Below are 25,047 nucleotides of genomic sequence, written 5' to 3' on the forward strand. Positions count from 1 at the left end.
GAACTGAATTCTCCTATTTCAGGTAATACTCTCTTTTTGCCCCACACCTACCCACTCCATACCCATTTCACCCACTCTGTGCTCCTTCTTCCCTTATACTCATTTCTCATCCCCAAATCCCACATTTCCTTTTAACCCCTCCCATTCCCTTTCACACATATACCTTCCTTCGATTTCATGTTTCACACCTTATCAATACCCTTGTCTCCTTTTCACCTCTCACATGTATCTACCTATCTCTTTCAAGGCTTTGCTCCGCCACCATTTTTTCTTCCGTCTACTCCCAGTCTGATGGATATTGACCTGAAGCATCATCTGTCCCTCCACAGATGCTGCCTGACCAACGTGATAAATAATTTTACAAAATAAAATTATCCCGACAGAATGCATGCATTGTCATGAAGGTCAGTTTATATCCATTATTTTATTTGCTTACAAATGAACAAGACGAGTTGTTGGCAAGTTAACAACAAGCAATACAAAAGCACGGATAACATCAATATTCCTAAATGTAGGAAATATCAGTATGATCAACTCAAGGTAGACATACACAGCAAGCACCACACAGCCAATATCTGCTTTTTTCCCCCAAACCCTCAGCATCAAAAGTACGACTTCTGGATTATACAATCTCAGTACTTCTACAGGTCACCATTAAGTATCCATGGTCTTCACAGACAGCATGTCACGTTCCCTTTGACATTATTTCATGCTACTTTAACAAGCCATGTTTCTAAAACGCTAATGTCTGCCTCGCCTTCATCTCCTTTGTTCCCTCTCACACTGCACTCTGCAAACTCGATCTTCATCGGTCCCTGGGAAAAGTCATACTCTTTGCCCTTCCGTCCTAAGGGTACCGAGCCAGCAATGCCAGATCCATCCAAGGCCTTGGGTGCACCAGAGCGAATTGTCCTCAGAGTGTTTCTGTGAGAGAAAAAAAAAAAATGTTCTGAATATTATAATAAAAATTGATGGCCAATAAAAAGGCTAAGCAAACATTAGTTCATTTAACCCTCCTCACAGGACAGCTGTAAACCAACTTTAAGCACAAATATTGGACATCAGACTTCTACAGATCGTCCTCAATTGTGTTAAGTTAAACATTATATAATCTTTAAGAATTTCAGAAAACAACAATTTTGCATTTAATTGAAAGGTTGAGCATATGCCGAGTCACACTACAGTAAAACTTGTTCATTCCTTCAGCAAGAGGCAAAGTTGAAGATAATGTATGTTGATGCTTCTATTTAATAACACATGCAAAATGTAGCCCAATTATAAAGAGGAACTCGATAGGAAAAATAAATTATATAAACTATTAGGATTGAAGGCAGACAAGTCACCAGTACCCAATGGTCTGCATCCAGGTAACTGCAGATAGTAAATGCATGAAATGACATTAATCAAAAATCCAAGGGAGAGGGGAGTATCGACAGATTGGCCATCTCTATACACAATGCCCTTGTTCACAAAGTGAGGGTTGCAAAAATAGCAAGAAACTGCAACTTTAAGTTATGTTGCCGAGGTCTATAATAAGAAAGAAATAACTAGTACTTGAGAGTTTAATCCAATTAAACCTAGTCAACATGGTTTACGGCTTGAGTGTCCTGCCCCCTGTGTTTTCTTGTGCTTTTACGTATTCTTATTGAATGCATTTCACTTGTTCTGTATAACATCAAATGCAAATCACTTAAAGTTATACGGAACGGGTGACATGTTTTCACCATACAAACATTATTCACAGCCTAGATATAGAAAACAACTTAGATACCAACTTCAGAAATATAATTAAAATACAGAATATAAAATTAGATGATGAAATATATATCTTCTGGAACCTAAGCTAGCGATGTAAACAGAAAAGCAAGTCCCAGGAACGCCACAATTGTATTCAACTGGACCCGTTGTTATAGACAATAGGTGCAGGAGTAGGCCAATCAATGTGATCATGGCTGATCATCCCCGATCAGTACCCTGTTCCTGCCTTCTCCCCATATTCCATGACTCCGCTATTTTTAAGAGCCCAATCTGGCTCTCTTGAAAGCATCCAGAGAACCTGCTTCCACCGCCCTGAGGCAGAGAATTCCACAGACTCACCACTGTGAGAAAATCACTCCCTACACACCAGGGCCAATTTACAGAGCCCTTATTACTCCTTATTCTTAAACTGTGGCCCCTGGTTCTGGACTCCCCCAACATGTTTCCTGCCTCTAGCGTGTCCAAACCATTAACAATCTTATATGTTTCAATGAGATACCCTCTCATCCTTCTAAACTCCAGAGTATACAAGCCCAGCTGCTCCATTCTCTCAGCGTATGACAGCCCCACCATCCCGGGAATTAACCTTGTAAACCTACTCTGCACTCCTTCAATAGCAAGAATGTGCTTCCTCAAATTAGGGGACCAAAACTGCACACAATACTCCAGGTGTGGACTCACTAGGGCTCTGTACAACTGCAGAAGGTCCTCTTTGCTCCTATATTCGATTCCTCTTGTTACAAAGGCTAACATACCATTCGCTTTCTTCACTGCCTGCAGTATCTGCATGCTTACTTTCAGACTGTAATTAATTCTATAAATCTGATAATATTTGTAGCATAGCAGTACACTGAATATGTAGTACCTTCAGAACTCTGAAATCACACATGGTCTTTTACCCTTTTTTATTCCAACATCGCGCCTGCGAGACAATACTTACAGCTCCTTTTCCAGTTGGTGTTGAATTAATTTTGCAGATTTGGCCATAGTCACATCTGGAATTCAATAGAAGGACAACATTTACATTTTAATTCTACTGGTTTACAAGAACGATCTGAGGAATGAGTTGGTTAACATGAGCGTTTGACGGCATTGAGCCTATATTCGCTGGAGTTAAGAAGAATGAGGGGGGACCTCATTGAAACGTACAGAATAATGAAAGGATTGGAAAGAATGCATGTGGAGAGGATGTTTCCACTAATGGGAGAATCTAGGACTATAGGTTATAGCCTCAGAATAAAAGGACATTATTTTATGAAGGAAATGAGGAATTTCTTTAGTCAGAAGATGGTGAATCTGTGGAACTTTATGCCCAGATGGCTGCGGAGGCAAAGTCAGTTGATATATTTAAGGCAGAGATAGATAGATTTTTGATTAGTACGGGTGTCAGAGGTTATGGGGAGAAGGCAGGAGAATGGGGTTAGGAGGGAGAGACAGATCAGCCATGATTGAATGGTGGACGGGCCGAATGGCCTAATTCTACCTCCATCTCCTATGAGTGTACAAGGAAATCCATTGGTGAATGAACCACAAGACAATACTCCATTTTTTTCCTGGTTGAATGTGCAAATGTAACAGAACATGTTACAATTGACAGCAGTTACTTAAAAGGGTTCTACATATATGCCATTTGCTGGTTTGGGATTTTGATGAAAATTACTTAAAACATTGACATAGTAACTGCTAGGAATTGCAGTTGCAATTGCTTGCAATTTAAGATCATATACCCAGAATTCTACCCAATGGATCGCTATCCCTGCCACTCAAATTTCAGTGACCCGCAGAACAAAGATACAAGAGGAGCTCCTCTAGTATCTTTGCCGCAGGGTGCCTCTGATGTGCTGAGCCACCGACTATTATTTGTCCATTCCATTGGGATTCAAGATCCCAATCACGCTGGGATTCTCCAGTATCATCCATCTCAGTGGGAACAGCAACGGAGCTGCAATCCCATTTATCTGAATAGGGGTTTCAGATCCCATAGTGGCAAAGCAGGTGGAACTGCTGCCTCACAGCACCAGAGAACAGGGTTTGATCCTGACCTCAGGTACTATCTGTGTGGAAGTTAGCATGTTCGCCCTGTGATCACGCATGTTTCCTCCAAGTGATCTTTCTCACACATACTAAAAACGGGCTACTTTGTAGGTTCATTGTAAATTGCCCCCAATGTGAGAAAGTGGGTTAACAGAACTGGTAATCGATGGTCCGCAGACTTGATGGGTTGAAGGGCCTAATTTCATGCCGAGTCACTAAAGGAAACCACACCAGATTAAATGGGACAAAACATGGAAAGCTAACGGCTATTTTAATTACCTTCATTTTAATACTTTAAAACGTTAATTACTGAAAGAACTCCATGTCATTTTGAAGACTACTGGAAAGCAGAGACACACTCCCATTGCTCCAATCAATGCGTGGTGGATTTGTCAGGCAGGAGCCCTCCAGATCCAGAAGGCACTGCCAAGGCCTCAGTGCCAGTTGCCCGACACCTCCAGTGGTTATCTTGTCAGCCCTCAGCATCCAACACAAGTAAGTGTCAATGGTATGGGATCACAGGTAGATAATTCTGCTTGATTCACCTTGCAACATCCAGGTTGACATTATTTGGCTAGTCAGGTTTCAATTTTTTATATGTTCCAAATGGAAGATACAAGATGCATTTCAGATTTAACGATATCTTCCAGACTGAACCTTCATGTAAGTATAGAATTACCTTTGCAGTCCTACTGACGGGTTGGGATTCAAGACCTCCCAACCACAAAACCAGTGCAGAAAGCAACGTTCACATCTGAAGCACTGACAAGTTGTAAGTGAAGAAAGCATTTTAGGGAACATTCAGAATGGAATCTTTTGAATAGGACAAATATCACCTCACCTTGCTTGTTACAAGCTATTAGAAATGGAGGTGCATTCTTCACAATCACTGCATCAGTTAGCAACATGTAGAGGAATTCAGCAACATCCTTCACTTCTTTTTGAAACGACACGCTGTCCACTACAAAGACAATAGCTCTGTGTGAAAAGAACACTGAATTATGCCCACACTCACCCATTCTCAGCAGTTTAGGCTCTTTTCCAAATGGTAGAATCCTACTTTATTTTTGCTGTTCTTCGGCTACTTACATATTTAATACCAGAAATAAATAGTAGGAATCAAATTAAATTCTATGCTTTCATTCACAAATAACACAGCACGAAAGATAAATCCAATGGCTCACTAATGCCTCCAAAGAATATTTCTAATGCTTCAAGTAAAATGGTCAATAATCAATCAACATATCGATCAGCTTACATACCAATATTTTAGTTAAGTAATGTCTTGAAACCAATGCAAACTTGCATTGGAAACATTGATTAAAGAAAAATGGACGGGACCGGTATTGACCGCAATTTGGCAAACCTTCAACACCAACTATATCATTGACCAATGCAAGGGCTCGTGGAAGTTTTTTTTTGGGAGTTGCTAAGTTTGAGGGGGTGGAGGTAGGTAGGGATATGGGAATCTCAAACAGAATTCAGGAAGGAATAGAGGTAGGAAGTGGAACCAAAAGTAACCAAAATAGAGTCATCAGGAACAAGGGCAAGTAGCAAGCAGCAAGCAGGGTCATGGTAATATTGAAATGGCAAAGTGAAAGGTGCTATATCCAAATGCTCAAAGTCTTTGCAACATAATCCAGAACTGCCAAGTTTTGTCAGAATATTTCAGTATTAAAGTACCTGAAAATTAGTATTTTGCTGAGGAAATCAGCATTTTTACACAATGCCATTTTGCTGGAAAAAATGCTGTTTTTTCATGCGTGGTCATACCCATGTATGAGTACAAGAATGCATAACTTTGCTACCAATTGACGTCTTCTACGCACCTTACTTGACAGTGCATTCATTGCCATCTCTTTACAGAACTGGATAGACTCGGCTTGTACACGCTATAATTTAGAAGATTGAGGGGGGATCTTATAGAAACTTACAAAATTCTTAAGGGGTTGGACAGGCTAGATGCAGGAAGATTATTCCCGATGTTGGGGAAGTCCAGAACAAGGGGTCACAGTTTAAGGATGAGGGAAGTAATTTCAGAATTAAGGGACAGAAGTTTAGGGGTAATATGAGGGGGAACTTCTTTACGCAGAGAGTGGTGGCGGTGTGGAATGAGCTCCCAGTGGAAGTGGTGGAGGCAGGTTCATTGGTATCATTTAAAAATAAATTGGATAGGCATATGGATGAGAAGGGAATGGAGGGTTATGGTACGAGTGCAGGCAGGTGGGACTAAGGGGAAAAAAATTTGTTCGGCATGGACTTGTAGGGCCGAGATGGCCTGTTTCCGTGCTGTAATTGTTATATGGTTATATAAGTCTTTTAGGACCGAGATGAGAAAAACATTTTTCACACAGAGAGTGGTGAATCTGTGGAATTCTCTGTCACAGAAGGTAGTTGGGGCCAGTTCATTTACTAGATTTAAGAGGGAGTTTGATGTGGCCCTTGTGGCTAAAGGGATCAGGAGGTATGGAGAGAAGGCAGGGATGGGATACTGAGTTGGATGATCAGCCATGATCATATTGAATGGCGGTGCAGACTCGAAGGTGCCGAATGGCCTACTCCTGCACCTATTTTATAAGTTTCTGTTTCTTTGTATACTGCTGTTTGAATGGCTGCTTCCTGCTTTTAGCACCAGATGATGATGTAGAAGCCATTTTGGAAGCCTCCCTCTCTCGCTCCTTCTCTATCCCTTCCCCTCTCTCCCCCTCCCTCCCACTCTCTTCCCTTCCTTTTTTTCTCCCTCCCTCTCCCCTCTTCACCCTCTCCCCCTTGAGCCCAACTTCCGTTCTGTAAAATCAAAGCCAATCCCAATGTTACTGCAATGCCGCTGGTAACCTTTCACTAGACTCATCCAGAATTCTACCACTGCCTGAAAAATAATCAAAGGCTCATCTTCTATTGAGAAAGAACTCCAAAGACTCATTATTATACAATAATTTTCCCGAGGTCTGTGACCCATAGCGCTATGTATAAAGCCCCTAGCGCTATGTGTAAAGCCCCTAGCGCTCCAGCTGGTAACGCTACATTTAGAACCCATAGTGCTGCAGCCAACAGCTCTTTGTTTAAATTCCCACTCGTTAAACTGACAGCACTCTGTTTAAACCTGGAGCGGGATAGGCAGTGAAGTGCTGAACTGAACCCTCGTCGGTGAGAGTACTTGTGATTGTCTGAAGAAGGGTCTCGACCTGAAACGTCACGCATTCCTTCTCTCCATAGTCGCTTGACTTACTTCAGCTTTTTGTGTCTATCTTTAATCTCAGAGTTAAATGAAAAACACAGAGTGCCGGAGGAACTCAGCGGGCTAGGCGGCATCTGTGGAGGGAATGGATTAGGAGTCGTTTCGGCCCAGGTTCTTCTTCTATAGGAAGGCACTGAAGATGCAGTTTTCTTTGCAAAATGACAAATGATTTCAGTAATAGAGGGGGGGGGGGGGGGGGAGAGGAGGAGGGGGGGGGGGGGGGGAGAGGGAGAGGACAAATTTAAAATACTAATAGATTTCATCTGCTATAATTTCTAGAGGTACAGTATGACTTTTTATATCCTTGCGTTTATTAAGCAGCAAGATCTTAAGTCAATTTCACCAGGTTATTACTTTTCCATTGGCGAGTGGTATATTAATGAAACAAGAAGTCGGCCCAATCTCAGTTGTTCCCACCTGCCCACAGAACCTCGGCCGGTACAGCGGTGACTCGTTGTTAGATTATCTATGGTCAGATTTTTTAAAAATCCTTATTTAACAACGCAAAATCGTACATCAGTATTCTTATCGCATTTCCGTACAAAATACAGAAAATTGGTACTAATTGCCAGCTCTGATAATCATTCAACTAATGTAAAAGATGTAAGAGAATAAGCTTGATCTAATTGTCACAGACATATTTACAGGGGGGCCAAAGTGAGCAACTGAACATTCAAAGATGTGACATTTTGGAAGCACGAGAAAATTAAAAACAAAGGTGGGTTAGCAATATAAATAAGAGATAAGATTAGTACAATGGTGAGAAACTATCTTCAGGTGGCACAAAATGTAGAATTAGATTCTGTTTGGTGTTACCCAAGAAATGGCAAAAGGCCAAAAGCAATGGTGGGAGTTCTTTATCGTTCACCTAACAGTTATAATATTAGGCCTGACAGAAATTATGAAATTAGAGTTGATCCTATTCTTATCCAAAAATCCCAAGTAGTCTACATTCCATATCCCTACCTCCACCCCCTCAAAGCTAGCAACTCCCAAAGAACCTTTCACGTGCCCTTGCAGTGTAAAATAATATAGTTGGTGCCAAAGACAGAATACCGCACCAATTGAACAACAATAATGCTCATCAGCAGACAATTCTCTAAACCCGGTCTTCTTGTGAACTGTTGGTCCATGAAGTTAATCTGCTCTCACGCAAACCATACACTGCGCTCGAGAGGACGCAAATGCTAGATCTAAATTCACATTGAAGAAACAGAAAGCTAATGGTGGCATACAATGTTTCACCTGGCATCGTTCTTGTGTTTCTCCAAATATTGATGACGCAGACTCTCGTGACCAGGAAGATCGTGTAAAGTAACGGCAGGGGCCTGTGAAAAGAGCCAGAAATTCAGCAGTTTCCTCAGTCTCTTGAGGAACTAGTTAGTTTGCTACCTTAACTAATCTTGAAATCCATAATGTTCAAAATCAGTTGGGTTAGATTGCAATTTTTTTTTAACCTAATTAGTAATACATTAGTAATACAATTTTGCAAAAATTGCAAGAAATATCACATGATGGGCAATGTTTCTGGAGAAAGAAGTAGAATGCAAGCCGATGAGATTTCACCAGAACTGGGAACAGCTCAGGATAATAGAGTGTTAAGGTGTAGAGATGAGACAGAAAGATTAATAGATAAGATCCGTTACCTTCTGAAATCGTAAGACAATAAGGATTATAATAGAATGTAATGAAGCAAAAGATTGGTCTTGAAGAACTACAAATAGGAAGTCATTATCTGAAACTCCAAAGGAAAAATACTAAAAGATCCTGGTAATAATGTAATAACCGTTGGACATTATGAACAGGAAATTAAGGATTTTTAATGGAAAAGACACACACATCCTTGCTTCTGTGGAAAGAGCATTTGGAGAACATGCTGGTGGAAAGAAAGCATGTAAAAGGATATGTGCTGCATCATCTGCATTTGAATAGGATGGTGCTATATAAGGGATGTAGGTATCAGCGAAGATATAAGAAAGGGTGGTGTTGGCATTAGTAAAGATAGGTGGAAATTATGAAGAACAGAACAGTGGAAATGTTCCGCATTTTTATGGCTGTCTCATACCATTGTAAATGTATACATTGGGAATATAGATTTGACTAACATTATTTAAAGTATATTACAAAGTCTATGCAATCTAAGGAAGGTTTATAAATAGTCATTAATGTACTACAGTGGACATTGAAAATATCCTACTGATTTGTCCACACACAAGAAAGCCACAGCGCACTGTGAGATAAATGCTCTAAAAATTAGGACCTTGAAACGTCCAATTTTAGCAATAAATGAAGGAACTAGAATCGGCAGCTTTCGGATGAGATGTTAAAACAGATTCATACCCTCCAATTCTAGGTAAATATTAATGAACCTACTGTGTTGCATGGATAAGGGAAATTAGCCTTTCCTCTGCTTATAATCGTCCCAGAACAAGAGAATAAAATTACCTTTATCACATTTGTTGGAATCTTAAAAGTGTGTGAAATGGCTGGTGTTTTGACTACTTATGAAGTGACATAATTGAGCGATTAATGACTGAAAAGCATCGCAAGAGACAAGCCATGCATCAGAAAAATGTAAGCTTTTCTTTGACAACACACTCAAAATCCATAAAACATTTACACATTCCCTTTTGAACATAGAAATGAAAATGTGCAATAAATTAAACACAATTTTTGAAATAATTATGGTTGAGTAAAAAATATATTATAGTGTTAATTTTATTCAAATGAGAAACATTCTTTACAACCATTCCTTTCTGTCCACTATTCAGCCAAATTTTCACTGCATACCAGCAATTGCTGCCTCGCCAACAGTCTGTCTGTCCCTTCCTTCTCTGTTGTTTAGTATGTGTTAAATGTTTGTTTTAATATTCTTTAGCTTGTTTTATGGGGAATTGGGGAAAACTTAAAAAAATCTCTTACCTCGACAGAGATGCGATTTTTTTCCCGTATCGTATCTCCGTCCGCACTGCTGCTTAACATCGAGGAGTTGGTGGCCTTTGCTGGAGACCGACTTCGGGAGCTCCAACCGTGGGAGCCTGCGGGACTTACCGTCATGGAACCCCCGATCCCTTTGCCAGGGATCGACCTTGGAGCTCCAACTGCAGGAGCCTGCGGACTTCAATATCGTGGAGCTCGCAGTCTCTGGTTAGAGACTGACTTCGGGAGCTCCAAGCCGCTGGAACTTCGACCACCCCAACTCGGGAGCTTCAATCGCCCCGACGGATGGTTCGACTAGCCGAACCGCGGGAGAAAAATGAGTGAAGAAGATTAGACTTTATTGCCTTCCATCAGTGAGGAATCTGCTGCGATGGATATTTATGTTAACTTATGTAGTTGTGTGTTTTGTTGCTTTTTAAAAAAATATATGGTAATACAAATATCATTGTACCTTAATTGGTACACGTGACAATAAAATACCTTTGAAACCGTTGAAATATGCCCAGTGTGTATTACAGGGAAGGATGGTACCATATTCTATGTTTCCCTCTTATTTTGGAATCAGGCATGGTTTAGGATGCCATCATGATGGCAAGTAGAGTACTACAACATATGCAGGTAAATTAGTATTACATACCTACCTTGTCACCTTTAACTTTGTACAATGCAGAGTTGCTGGTGATAGATGTATGTGTCATTTTAAACTTCCCTGACAGTAGCTGCAATCAGAAACAAGTATATTAGAGGTTGGATGGTCATTTTTTGTTTATATGTAAAAAGGTTAGACTTTTTGTACTATATGCATCTGTTAAACATATTCCAAACAACATTTTCATTAATAATTATACTGGACATTATAGTAGTGAGTTAACAATCTGCCATTTACTCTGATGATGAGCCAATATACTACTGAAAAAATAAATAAAAAAACCAAAATATAAACATTATACAGTACAAAACCTACTTCGTGTGAATATCAAAAAATAAAGCCACAGATGATGGGAATATAATGTAACACTGGAATTTCCCCCAAATAATCAGCATCAAACCCAGGGGCATGAATTTCATTCCTCTAACTTCAAGTAACTCTTGTTTTCCCTCTCCCTCCTTTCGTCCTCCATCCTAGTTCTCCGACTAGTTTCACTGTCCTCCTGATTAAATTTTACTGTTTGCATGCCTCATTGTCACCTTCCCTCAGTAAACAATGAACCATTCTACAGTTTCTTTGAGCATTGTCCCCTTCGATCTGTCGATTTCACACTTTACCCTTCCATATCTTGATGTCTCCCTCTCCCCTGACTCAATCTGAAGGTCTCGACCCTAAACGCCATCTATTCCAGAGATGCTATCTGTCCTGCAAAGTTACTCCATCATTTTGTTTTTATCTTTGGTGTATACCAGCATTTGCAATTCATTCCTACACCCTAAATGTAGGATTCCCTCAAGATTTAAATATTGTTTTAAGCAAATGTTTACAAACTATACTCAGGGATGCCATATTCAATAGAAATCCATACTGTTCCAATACAATTAATTTTCAACCAATAATACTGCACATTAGAGGCTAAAGCACGACTGTCCTTATCAAATAGAATCACTCTATAAACAATCTATACAAAATAAACAATCTATGCAAAATTAACCTAAATGACAGTGTACTATCCACTCCCCCCCCCCAAAAAAGTTGTTAGGAAATAAATGCATGATTAGGAACATTATGATAATCTCAATTAGGAAAGGTACTTCATCAAGAAAGCAATGCATCAGGCACAATTTTCTCGTAGATTCTGAGACTTACCCTGCAGCATAGGAGAGTCTTCCCGGAATCACACAAACCAGTCAGAAGCACTGCCCTGCGACTACTCTTTCTGCTCCGCAGCAGAATGAAAATAACTGCAACAAAAGCATAAATATAGATCAATAATCTTAACTTGAAACCATTATCTTGAATTTTTTTTACATCTATCCGCAGCTTTTAATCCCAAGACTAGTACTATTTTGTTATTCTTTAGCTGCTGATATTTAAAGCTCTATTTAGCTCCATTTGCTTCCTATGGCTTTATCAATCTTTGGCTGGAAGGAAAACAATTTTCTATCCCACCACAGCTGAGCACATTTATTTCATCGTGCAAGATCCACACTTTGCCAAGTGACATATCATCCTAGCTACATGAAGGTTTACTGCTCTGTGTAAATACAGCAAAGATCATAAGTTTTCGGAGTAGAATTAGGTCATTAGGCCCATCAAGTCAACTCCACCATTCAATCATGGCTAATCTATCTTTCCCTCTTAACACAATTCTCCTGCCTTCTCCCTATAACTTCTGACACCAGTACTTATCAAGAAAATGTGTCACTTCTGTGTGAAAACTTGACCAGAATACCAGAAAAACTACCAGTTTCTTTACATATATCTGTCAATGGCCTGGCAGTTGGCACATGTGCATTACTTCAGACACAGAAACACACTGGTGCACCAATGTGGGTGTGTTACCAAGTCTTTTAGATGAGGCTGATCTTTGTCCTCTCGGGTGGATGCATAATATTCCATTGCACCTGCTGAACTGGGAGTAAATAATTGTTGCCGGGGTTTATCCCCCAATGAACAATTAAACTCATCAGATATTTTATAAGTATTTATTGAACATTGACACGCTTTCATATTACAATGACACTCTGTTGGATGCAACTATCTTTAGGTTATCTTAAAGTCATACAAAATGTTTACCTTCTGCAAGACTTTCTTTTCCCAGGATTTTTAAGTCACCTAAATAAACAGGATCAGTTTAACAATTTTGACAGTTGCTCCTCTAGTAATTTAGTAGTTAATTCAAATTAAGGTGCAACACCAGATTGGAGCAGCAGCAGCAAAAACACACTCCAAAATAAAGAGACAGTTTGAAGCAACATCACCCATTCCTTCTCTCCAGAGATGTTGCCTTTCCCACTGAGTTTCTCTAGCATTTTGTGACTATCTTCGATTTACACCAGCAGTTCATTCCTAGACAATATTACAAATAGTTCTCACTGTCATATTATTTTACAGCGGAGCTCATCTACAGGATAACTGGGAAAGTTCAGCCTTCATCACCTCCGCTCTGAGTGAAGCTTGCGTAGGTATCTATTTGATAGTCAAGCCCTGTCATTGTCACCTCATTCACCGAAACACCTAATACTATGGACCGACCTTATGTCAATTTCTACATCCAACCCTGTAGTCATACTATATGCATTCTGCCCTCATTTCTGGCCAGGCAAGCGTGTAATTCTGAAACGTGGAAAACTTATCACAGGCGTCAACAAATCTAACATCCATACCCACGTGAGAATTCCTAGCCTGAGAAAGAACAAATTACTGGACGGGGTGGCCCAGTGTTCAAGCAAAGAGTGTCAAGCAAGGATGGGCACGTTGTCTCCAACCCCGACCGCCACACCTGCAACAGCCGGCGGATCCCACACTGGCCTCATCGATAACAGCAAATCCCCAAACATTCGTGGACTCGGAGGAGCAGCTTAATGAAGGGCACACATGGCTGAGACGGGCGGGGGCGGGTCAGGACCCGGCTCCAGGTGCAGCCTGAGGGACACGTCGGCAGCACGGACGGCGGCTTCGCCCACTCGGATCCGGCCGCCAGCGCCGCTTTCTCAGCCTCACCTATGGTGAGCAGCACCGCCACTACGGCCACGCCGATCCCGAGCGCGCTCGGCTCCTGATACTCCTTCAGCTCCTCCCACAGTGATTCCATGTACAGCTGCACCGAAGCGCCCGCCATCTTCCCGCTCCCGCCCGCCGGATCTTTGCTCGCAGGAGCGCGGCACGCTGGGAAGTGTACTGACCCGCGCGGCACGCCGGGAAGTGTACTGGCCCGCGCGGCACGCCGGGAAGTGTACTGGCCCGCGCGGCACGCCGGGAAGTGTACTGGCCCTCGCGGCACGCCGGGAAGTGTACTGGCCCGCGCGGCACGCCGGGAAGTGTACTGGCCCGCGCGGCACGCTGGGAAGTGTCCTGGCCCGCGCGGCACGCTGGGAAGTGTACTGGCCCGCGCGGCACGATGGGAAGTGTACTGACCCGCGCGGCACGCTGGGAAGTGTACTGGCCCTCGCGGCACGCCGGGAAGTGTACTGACCCGCGCGGCACGATGGGAAGTGTACTGACCCGCGCGGCACAACGTATGTTCAGGCCAAAGACCCTAGAGGAGCATCTTTGGTTCAGACCGTGCAGGAAGGAACAGCAGATGCTGGTTTCACCAAAGATAGACACAAGATGCCGGTTTAATTCAGCGGGTCAGGCAGCATCTCTGGAGAGAAGGAATAGGTAACATTCCAAACCATTCAGTAACAGTTGCTGTCATTGCTGATATGAGTGTACAGAGTAGCAATGTTACAACATTTTGAGATTTTAAAAATCAAGTCTGCAATTTATCCCATCAGATAAAGCATAACAATAAGTTTAATTTGACACCAAATTCACTTTCATATCTCAAGTATTAAAAAAGTTATGACCATTTTCATACTCGGAAATTAGCATCTTGTTCCCTATTGATTTTCAATGGACATTACAAAAAAGCTGTGATCTTGGATAATCAAAAGCCCATTTCTTAAGGAAAGATTAACATTTTTAAATAGCCTAAGTGTCCAAAGATTATTCACAAATAATTCACAATATAACATGATTTTTATATCTAATTTACATTAATTTATAGGCCAAATGGAAGGAATTTAGTGTTCAATTGCTGTAAATAAATGCCCATTTAAATCGGCTTTCTAGTGGGTTCATGTGGAACGCGCTGGTTTAGAACGTTGACATAGCGCTGGATTAGTGCCTCAAATGCCGAGAAAAATACTGCGGGATATAAAAAGCCCAAAATGAACTATTCGTTATAGATAATTTGATATTCAGGGTTATATATATGCCCCATTTAATGTAAAAATAAGGTACATACCTTTAATTGTTTGCTTTATAAAACCCTGGGGCTGCGAGAGGTTGCGGAATCAGAGAGTAATTTTAAAATTATTATAACTATATTATCGAGGCCTATAAAACTAATAATACCTTTTGCGACCGGGTCTTGCAGCGATTTTTCGTTAATGATTTACTAGGCTGAACATGTGCGATTAGTACAGCCTAGTAAAAATCGCGTTTTAAACCCGCCCCCTCCAAACAGCGCCAAAATCGCGGACCTGGCTGTGGGCAGATTCCCAATGACGATTCAGGTAGGTTTTGTAACATACCTAATATGAGTGCACAGAGATTCGTTAGCTATGTATAGCAATGTTACAAAATTTTGATATTTTAAAAATCAAGTCTGCAATTCATCCCATCAGATAAAGCATAAAAAGAAGTTTAATTTGACACCTAATTCACTTTCATATCTTCAGTATTTAAAAAGTTATGGCCATTTTCATACTCGGTAATTAGCATCTTGTTCCCTATTGCTTTTCCATTCATTGACTTAACTCAAAAGCTGTGATCGAGGACAGTCAAAAGCCCATCTTTCTTAAAAATTAAGAGAACTGAATGAAATTTTCAGTTATTATAGATTGAAGCATTCTGAAACAAGTATGAAACAATCTTACTTGGATGACCTGAAATTAAAGCCTATAATTAGTTACCTAATTGTAGCTAAATACAAATTTCAATTACTAGATCTAAACATCTACCCATTTCTTAAGTAAAGGTTAACATTTTTAAATAGCCTAAGTGTCCAAATAACATTCACACAATAATTCACAATATAATGTGATTTTTAATTCTGATTGTCATGAATTTATAGGCCAAATGGGAAGAATTTAATGTTTAATTCCCGTAAATTAATGGCCATTTAAATCATCTTGCGAGTGGGTTTTTGTGGAACGCGATCGATTGGAACATTGCGATTGCGGTGAATTTGAACCGCATATCAGCAGGAAAAACACTGCCGGTTCGTATGGGGCCAAAATCACATTTTCGGCAGGTAAATTTTGATTAAAGTCATCCTAAGAAGCAAGTTTATGTAAAATAGACGACTTACCCCGTGTTTTGTCCCCTACTTGAGATCCGTCCCATTGTAGGTGTTGAGGGCATTAGAAGTAGCTTTTTATTTTACTCCAACGATTAAATAGTCCAGCGATTTTTTAAATCGGCAAAGGCCGCCATCTCCTTGATGTTAGGTCGCAGTGTGGACGGAGATACGATCCGGAATAAAATTGCAACCCCAACCCCACTTCCCCCTCCACCCCCTACATTAAACAGGCTAAAGAACACTAAAAGCATACATTCAACACCTACAATTAAAACACAAAGAAGGAAGGGACAGATTGTTGGCGAAGGCAGCCATTGCTGGCTCCACCCGGTGATCAGGCAGCATCTCTGGATGGTATAGTACTTTATTTGTCACATGTACCGAGGTTTAATGACGTTTATTTTTGTATACAGTTCAGTACAAGTATCACTATACAAAAGCACTTAGATACATATAAGATAAGCATCTCAGATACAGTACAGGTGTATAACAGTGGTACACTGAGACATAGTCACAACATGGATAGATGAAATTTCAGGTTGGGACCCTTCTGAAGAAAGCTCCCGACCCGAAACGTCATCTATCCATTCCCTCCAGAGATGCTGCCTGACCCGCTGAGTTACTTCAGCACTTTGTGTATTTTCTAACTGGACAAGTCTGCTCGTGCTGCAAAAGGAGTTCATTATGCTTACCGACCAGCAGGTGCCACCAGAGACCAGAGTATCAACAGGAAACCACTTTATTTCTCATAATGCTTTAAATGCAGTAGAAAACTGCAGAGACAACTCAGACAGAAATGCATGCTGAGAAGGAATTAGAATCCTGGACAGAAATTTAATCTGAGCATGAGGACGATATTGGAGAAGGAGATTGAGATAGAGGGATTTGGTAATCCAGAACCTACAGGGTGAGTAAACACGGTTGTGATTGTTGGAAGGGCAGGGAGCGACAGACACACGCTCAGGACCAATAATGAAATAATCATCACCTTTATATTACGTATATATCAGGTGCTGGATATCTGAAAGAAACATCAGATTTTGGATCAATTCAACACTGGAGAATGAATGGTTCTGGTTGGTTACCTTTGGTCATATCTAATTAATTTAAAGAGATAGCATATTACTCTTTAGAAATTGCCACTTTTCAGCCTTGGTCTCTGACAATGAAACCAAAAGTACCTACAGTTCCTGAGGCATCATGAATAACAATCAAATGCATTTATTTAGGACTTGCAACATAACTAAAACTCTAATTTGTACAGTATACTTTGGGTATACAAGCAAAGATTTTCACTGCCTTGTCACATGTGACAATAAAATATTCCATTCTATTCCAAAGTTTTTAAATGGAGCATTATCAAACCAAATCTAACTACACCTATGGGGGATAAGAGACTTAATTAAAAGGTTAGTCACTTAAATATGTCTAAAATTTGGATCAAACCAACTCTGTAGTCACCGAATGTTTAATAGATACAGAGAGATACACAGTTATTAAAACAAAGAGAATCAAAACATTTTACATCAAGACCCCTCAGCTAGATCATTTTATATAAATGGTTGGCAGGAGAGTGTGAGACAGGCATGTTATCTATGCAACATGGGGATTTAGTGCCATGTGCAGTTATTAATGAAACATCAGAATCTATTTAAAGATGATAACTGTTTTAAAACAAACAAACCTACATTTTCCCAAGCTACCTTCATCTAGTGTGACCATAGCAACTGCATCCATTATATGCTGTCATACCTACGATGATAATGTTGCGTCAGATAAAATCAGAGCATTCGTGCAACAGGATACACCAAAATTAACAAGATGGACCAACAGGATCAGGGAATCAGTACACAGAAATCTCAAATGAACCTTTCTTATAATCTATTTCAATATAAAATAAAATTTAAAATAATTGCTGCGGAGCACGCAGAATTGAGACACACTCCTTAATTTTATCCAAACCGCAATAAACAGTTTTGAGACACATTCCTTCTCTACATATTAATCCTAAACCTCAGGAGAGTTTTACATTTTAACAGCAAATTCTTCCAAACCCCAAACAGAGATGTGGAGTAGAATGTTAATGTCCATGGATCATTAGCCAACTCAGTCTGGTATGGAGACTTTCCATATTATAAGGCTGGATGGAATGATTTGGAACTTGCAGTTGTAGTTCTGGTTGGCTTCTCCCAGGCATGGGGTGTTTATAGACTGCACACAAATGACCATCACAAACTCAGAGCTCACCCAAAAGCCCAGAATAGATGAAGATGCAGTCACCGAAGAAATTGTGAAGGGGTGGTAGAAATTAAAAATAGAAATGCCAGAATCCTGATCATTTGAAACTCTTGTATTTAAGGTAGTGTCCTGAAGACTAATGTGCCCAGTAGCAGCATGCATTACTGCTGCTGGAGCTTAAGCTGCGCTTTGTTGAAATATAGGAGACTGAGAGGTCAGACTCGGAAATAAAATTATAGGTGGCTTGTAGTAATGCTAACAGTTTGACAGGTGCCTCGACAGATCAGACGTTGTTCTTCAATGGACGGCAGACAGGGTCTCCAGAATGGTGGCAGTGTGTTGTACTGAGCAGAAAGTTGCTCAGCAGGAAATCTTTTCATCTCCCGGAAGACCATGTTTTACCGTTCATCTCAAGCAAACTGCCACGCACCAAATGTGAAACAAAAATAGGTAAAATCGGAAAAGAGTGGAAATCTATATTTCTGTGGCTTGAAAATAAAAGAGATCAATGTATCATTGAGTAAAGCCCAATAATCGCGTAACTACAAACCTTTTCTTTATCTTTCCTTAAGATTGCTACCATATACCACCATGCACGATCAGTTAAAACAAAACTCGTTAGATTCCTGCTAAATGCTAATTTGCTTTCAATGCACACTGTCTTGATTTTGGATCCAAGTAGGCTCCACCATGGACAGTCCACTTACAATTATGCAAGAGTAGATTGGCACGGCCTCAGTGACTGTGCTGTTTAATGCTTCATCATCCACTTTCCCCATGGGGGTCTATACAAGGACTTGAAACAACATGCTGCTTGTGCTCAAGGAAGAGTCCCAACTCTCTGCAGTTTTACAGTGCCGTTTGAAAATCTGCTCTAGCATTGCATATTCTTTGCAACTGATATGTTATTAATCAATAGGCTCGGAGGTGCAATGCCTGTCTCCAGCTGAGAAGGGTGTCCTACAACCTCCATCAGCAAATGTTCATTGAGCAAAACACAAAGTGCTGGGTAAACTCAGCTGGCCAGGCAGGATCTGTGGAAGGAAATGGACAGACTATGTTTCGGGTCAGGACTCCTTTCCAGACTGATGTTCAGCAAAGTTCCGTGGACAGAAAAGCCTGTCTCCATACTATACAGAAATTCCTTTGAATGTTCCTAACATTTCAAAAGAATATTAATGTATTAAAACTATTTTTTTTAAATGATCACCTAAAACATATTAACAGTTAAAACACTTTAATCCCCCCAAAAGTATATGTGTTTTTACAGCCACTCCTTTTAAATGGCCTGAAAGTTCCCGATGAATTCAGCATATTCATGTTCATCCACTAGATTCTTGTCAGGATTTGAATGTCAGCCAGGACTGCGTGCAAAAGTTGACAGGAGTGTGGGAGAATAAAATGGGGTCAATATAAATGCGTTTTTGATTGTCAGCATGGAATGCAGGGCCTGTTTCTGTTCTGCATGACTCTAACTTAGCCAGCAAGTTCAGGACTTCCACACTTGGAGAGGAGTCTTCAAAACTGCTGACACTAGCAGTAGACAAATATGCAGCAGTTTGACACTGAAATAATGCCATTTCCCAGCAAGCCAGCCTATTCTGCAAGTTCTCCTATTTTTTAACTATAGGTTATTGGACCTCCAGATTCAGTCAGTAACATGCCCTTGACTTAATCTGGAGATCCAAAATCCTATAGTTAAAAAATGCTCCTAAAATACATGGAAGGAAACCTTTAATTCATATTTCAGTAATCAGGTTTTTCTAATTGTGAAGCTAAACTGTATATTTCACTTTTTTATTGGTAATCTATTTAATCACACCAAATTATTAATCTGATTCCTACCAACATTACAGGCAGTATCCCTGCACCGCCAGATGCTCTAAGGATAAATATGATGATTGTAATTAAGTAATGAGAGATCAAAGAAAAGTGTAATCAGTCAGCGCAATCAAACCCTTTTAGCCCCGGTTCTATTCCAGTTGATTGGTACTGTGCTATCTCTAATGCCAGTATATCCTTCCTAACACGTAGTGTCTGCTGAATTCCAGGTGGCATCTATTGAGGGCTCAATACATGTATATTATTAATTTTGCCAATTGAATTCTTTCTGAACTAAAGGTAATGTTCAATTAATCTTTTTATGTTTTTCCATCTACCCTCTTGTGATATTTGTAGTTTGATTCTTTAGTTTGCATACTTAGATGCTTGACTCTGTTCTTTCATTTGCAGACATTTATAAAAATAAGTAAAATATCTCAGACCCCATTACAAACTCCTGGGGCAGCACAGCTAGTCACATCCTGACAATTTGAATACAAGCTCATTATAACCTCCCTTGTCGCCTGAGTATTTTGCAATCCAAACCATTATTTGTCAGTAGTTTTAGTTTTTAGAGACACAGCATGGAAACAGGCCCACCGAGTATGTGCCAACGGTCACCCATATCCTATCCTACACACTAGCGGGAATTTACATAAACCAATTAACCTACAAACCTGCTTGTCAATGGAATGTGGGAGGAAACTGATGTACCTGCAGAAAACAGACGTACAAACACCTTACAGACAGCACTCGTGGTCAGGATTGAATCTGGGTCTCTGGCACTAAGGAAGCAACTCTACCGCTGCACCACTGTGCTGTATCCTACATGGACCAACCCACTTTGGAAGCTAATATAGAGTAAATAATATTCATAGGCATTCCCTTACTTACTACCAATGTTACCTCCCCAGCAAATTCAAGCAGATTTAATAAACATTCCTACCCTCACTTGTCCCCAATTTTAAACACTTTTCTGAAATCTTGTTTATGATTGTAAATGATACAGGCATTAGTATCTCTGCTTCCTTTCCCTGTCAGCTTGGATCAGTTGATAACACTCTCCTTGAGCCAAGCAGTTGTGAATTATTTATCATATGCGACGCCAATCTAATATTGGTGCTAAAATTGTCTTGATGCAGCAATATGGAAATGCTACAGTTTTGAGGTCCGGGTGTGATCAGGAGCTTCCTTGTGCAAGGCTCTCTCATCAAAAATCTGAAATTCAATGCATCTCTGACGTTTAAGTTGTTCATTAAAACCTATCTTTTTCATCAATGCTTTAATTGTCTGGAATCTCTTTCTTTTGCTCAATGTCAGTCGTTGTTGTTTGAGAACAATTCTTCATAACCCCGAGGTTTTACAATATTTTAGTTACCATGTGTGGAAAGTATTCTTACATTATAATTACAATAAAAATGTGGAAGAAAGGAATTCATCAGCAAAAAAAGGAATTCATCATTTATAAGCGAAAAGGAATAATGGAGTGGGGAATTATGTTCAGATGCTTCTTTAAATTGAATGTAAAAACCCACCTGCTTCGGACTGATTGTAGAAGCAAAATAATGTCAATGTTTGTAAATCAATATACAATCCACATGATTTATGGAATTTATGCATAATTCTCCCAGATCTTGCTCTCAGTACAGTACTCAAATCTCTTTGTAATACATAGAAAATGTCAATATCTTCTCCAACTCTCCTTCTGGTAAGATCAAACATTATGAACTCTGAGCCATCTTTTGTTAACACACACTTTCACTGATAGTTTTCTCACAGATCAGCAGATCAGCTCCCCCCATCACGCCATCTGAGCTGCATTTAGACAAACAATTGTCATGATTCATTTGCTGGTAACACCTCCTATCACCCATGCTGTCCTTCCCCAGCCTACCCTTAATCCTGAAGGGATTCGGAAGATAAATATTTCATATTATGACTTTGGGGGAAATTGTTTGTTTCAAACTGGCAGAAAATTCAGTTTACGGACAATTCTCTAGAATGAATTGGAGGACGTACAGACTTTTTATGTGAAGTCAATGTAGTATTGTTTTAGTACAGGGCTTTAGAATTTACCGATAGTTTAAAAATAATGTATGTTTTATCCAGATTATTCTAGTACAACTAATATTAATTTATAATAGTAATTTGTTGTATATAAAAAAACAAATGTTATGTGTCTGCATGCTGTTTTTGATAATGGGGGTATCATTGTGCATTTTGTACACAATCTAAAATCCATGAATACATCTTTCAGAGCTCTTTGTGTTTCCCCTGTGTTTTGTTATGTCACTATGGAATAGGAACCCATAGGGGCATGTGAATTACATTGGCAATGAGTACAGAATGAAAAATAAATCATGCTGGTCAAAGTCAGGAATTTGTCACATTTTTGAGTGTCCGTACATTCTTGGTGGTAGGATGAGTTTGAAGTTTAGTGTCAGTAATTTCAACATGCAGGATTGAATGTGAGGGGAAAAAATGAAGGTTAATGCATACTGATCAATAAGATGCGTAGGAAAGAACTGCAGATGCTGGTTTAAACCGAAGATATGCACATAAAGCTGGAGTAACTCAGCGGGACAGGCAACATCTCTGGAGAGAAAGAATGGGTGACGTTTCGAGTCGACACAAAATGGCACCCATTTCTTCTCAGAGATGCTGCCTGTCCCGCTGAGTTACTGTAGCTTTTTGTGTCTATCTTCTGATCAATAAGATTATTTGCCCAACCAGGAATGTATAGCTCAGACCTAGGTGGAGAAACAGGATTGATGAGATATCTCTGAGAGCCAGGGTAGACTTTATGGGCCAAATGGTCTCCCTCCCTCTCCCCACAAGGAAATATGAGAAATTCCCCTTCTCCTCCCCTTCCTATCTCTCCCTCAGCCCTCGGGCTTCTCCTCCTCCTTTTTCCTTTTTTCTCCCCGCCCCCCCCACCCCCCGTCAGTCTGAAGAAGGGTTTCGGCCTGAAACGTTGCCTATTTCCTTCGCTCCATAGATGCTGCTGCACCCACTGAGTTTCTCCAGCTTTTTTGTGTACCTATGAGAAATACAAGAAATCTGTTATATCAGGAATCTTGGCATTTGTAAAATAGTGTATGAACCCCTTAGTCCTTATGTAGCATGGATAATAAGGTTCTTTAGAACTGGCGAAATTGTTGAAATTAAGATTGAGGACAAAAGTTTCCCTGTTCAAATGAAAACCAGACAGGAATATAAAAAAGCAACCTTACTAACATAGATGACTTGTAGAAATGCATCGCTTCGGCAGCTCTCCTGGCAAATGGAAGATGTTTGTTTTATGAGGTTACAGTGAAATTGCAGAATCATTCTCACCAGCAGTTTTGGCCCTTTGTCAAACTGCAAACTTGGATTCAGAAACCAAAGGTAAGGCAAGAATAAATCTGTCTCATTAAATTCCAAACATTGATGTATGAGTTTACATGCGGAACAGTAGATGAGTAAATACAATCTAAGAGATTAAATATTTGAGATTTAACACTTAAACGGGTCTGTAAATTTGATGCATTATGCAAAAGTAGTCTGGAATTTCAGTAGGTGTACAGGTCTGTGCTAATCAATGAACAGCAAAAGCAAAGGCAAAAAGCCTGGGTCGGGTGAGCAGTTTGGCCTAATAGACAAAGAGGGTGGCAAAAACTGCTGCTAATACAACTGAGATCATTCTTTGCATGTATCCTGCTTGTGCTAGCAGTGACATTCTTTAACTACTAAAAGAAAGGCCATGTAGTAGAAGACATATGTAGGTCCCTTGCAATCAGAGACAGGTGAATTTATAATGGGAAACAAAGAAATGGCAGGACAGTTAAACAACTACTTTGGTTCTGTCTTCACTAAGAGAGACACAAACAATCTCCCAGAAATACTAGGGGACTGAGGATCTAGTGGGAGTGGGGAACCGAAGGGAATTAATCAGGAAATGGTGTTAGGTAAACTGTTGAGACTGAAGGCAGATAAATCCCCAGGGCCTGACGGTCTGCATCCCAGAGTACTCAAGGAGGTTGCTCTATAAATCGTGGATGCATTGGTGATAATTTTCCAATGTTCTCTTCACTCTGGATCAGTTCCTGTGGACTGGAGGGTGGCCAATGTAACCCCACTTTTTAAGAAAGGAAGGAGAGAGAAAACGGGGAATTATAGACCAATTAGCTTCACATCGGTAGTGGGGAAGGTGCATGAGTTGATTGTTAAAGATGTTTATAGCAGTGCATTTGGAAAGCAATTACAGGATCAGCAAAGTCAGCATGGATTTATGAAGAGGAAATCATGTTTTACTAATCTTCTGGAATTTTTTGAGGATGTAACAAGTAGAATGGATAAGGGAGAGCCAGTGAATGTGGTGTATCTGGACTTTCATAAAGCCTTTGACAAGATCCCACACAAGAGATTAGTGTGTAAAATGGGAGCACATGGTATTGGGGGTGGGGTATTGACATGGATAGAGAACTGGATGGCAGACAGGAAGCAACGAGTAGGAATTAACGAGTCCTTTTTCAAAATGGCAGGTAGTGACTAGTGGGGTACCGCATGTCTCAGTGCTGGGACCCCAGTTATTTACAATATTTATTAATAATTTATACGAGGGAATTAAATGTGACATCTCTAAGTTTGCGGATGACGCAAAGCTGGTTGGCAGTATGAGCTGCGATGAGAATGCAATGAGACTGCAGGATGACTTGGATGGGTTGGGTGGGTGCGCAGATTCATGGCAGATGCAGTATAATGTAGATAAAAGTGAGGTTATCCACTTTGGTGGCAAGAACAGGAAGGCAGACTATTATATGAATGGTGGCAGATTAGGAAAAGGGGAGGTGCAATGAGACCTGGGTGTGCTTGTACATCAGTCACTGAAAGTAAGCATGCCGGTACAGTAGGCAGTGAAGAAAGCTACATTGCGAGAGGATTTGAGTTTAGGAGCAAGGAGGTCCTACTACAGTTGTACAGGAACCTGGTGAGACCGCACCTGGAATATTGTGTGCAATTTTGGTGATTTGAGGA

General features: G+C 40.4%; 1 protein-coding gene across 2 annotated transcripts; it reads right to left on the reverse strand.

Moving 5' to 3' along the window:
* Positions 1-405: 405 nt before the first annotated feature.
* srprb (SRP receptor subunit beta) lies at positions 406-13,798 on the reverse strand. Of its 2 annotated transcripts, none has more exons than XM_055646140.1 (7): positions 13,626-13,798; positions 11,769-11,863; positions 10,612-10,689; positions 8,276-8,358; positions 4,634-4,770; positions 2,699-2,753; positions 406-924 (listed from the first exon to the last, which is right to left on the reverse strand). In XM_055646140.1, exons 1-7 carry the CDS (start codon positions 13,741-13,743, stop codon positions 708-710), a joined length of 783 nt encoding a protein of 260 aa, XP_055502115.1. In that variant the 5' UTR covers positions 13,744-13,798; the 3' UTR covers positions 406-707. The 2 variants fall into 2 exon arrangements, with proteins under 2 accessions (XP_055502115.1, XP_055502116.1); XM_055646141.1 differs by lacking the exon at positions 13,626-13,798 and adding an exon at positions 13,405-13,453.
* Between the last annotated feature and the right edge of the window lie 11,249 nt (positions 13,799-25,047).

The sequence above is a fragment of the Leucoraja erinacea genome, chromosome 14 (genome assembly GCF_028641065.1).
Source record: "Leucoraja erinacea ecotype New England chromosome 14, Leri_hhj_1, whole genome shotgun sequence".
Taxonomy (NCBI): domain Eukaryota; kingdom Metazoa; phylum Chordata; class Chondrichthyes; order Rajiformes; family Rajidae; genus Leucoraja; species Leucoraja erinaceus.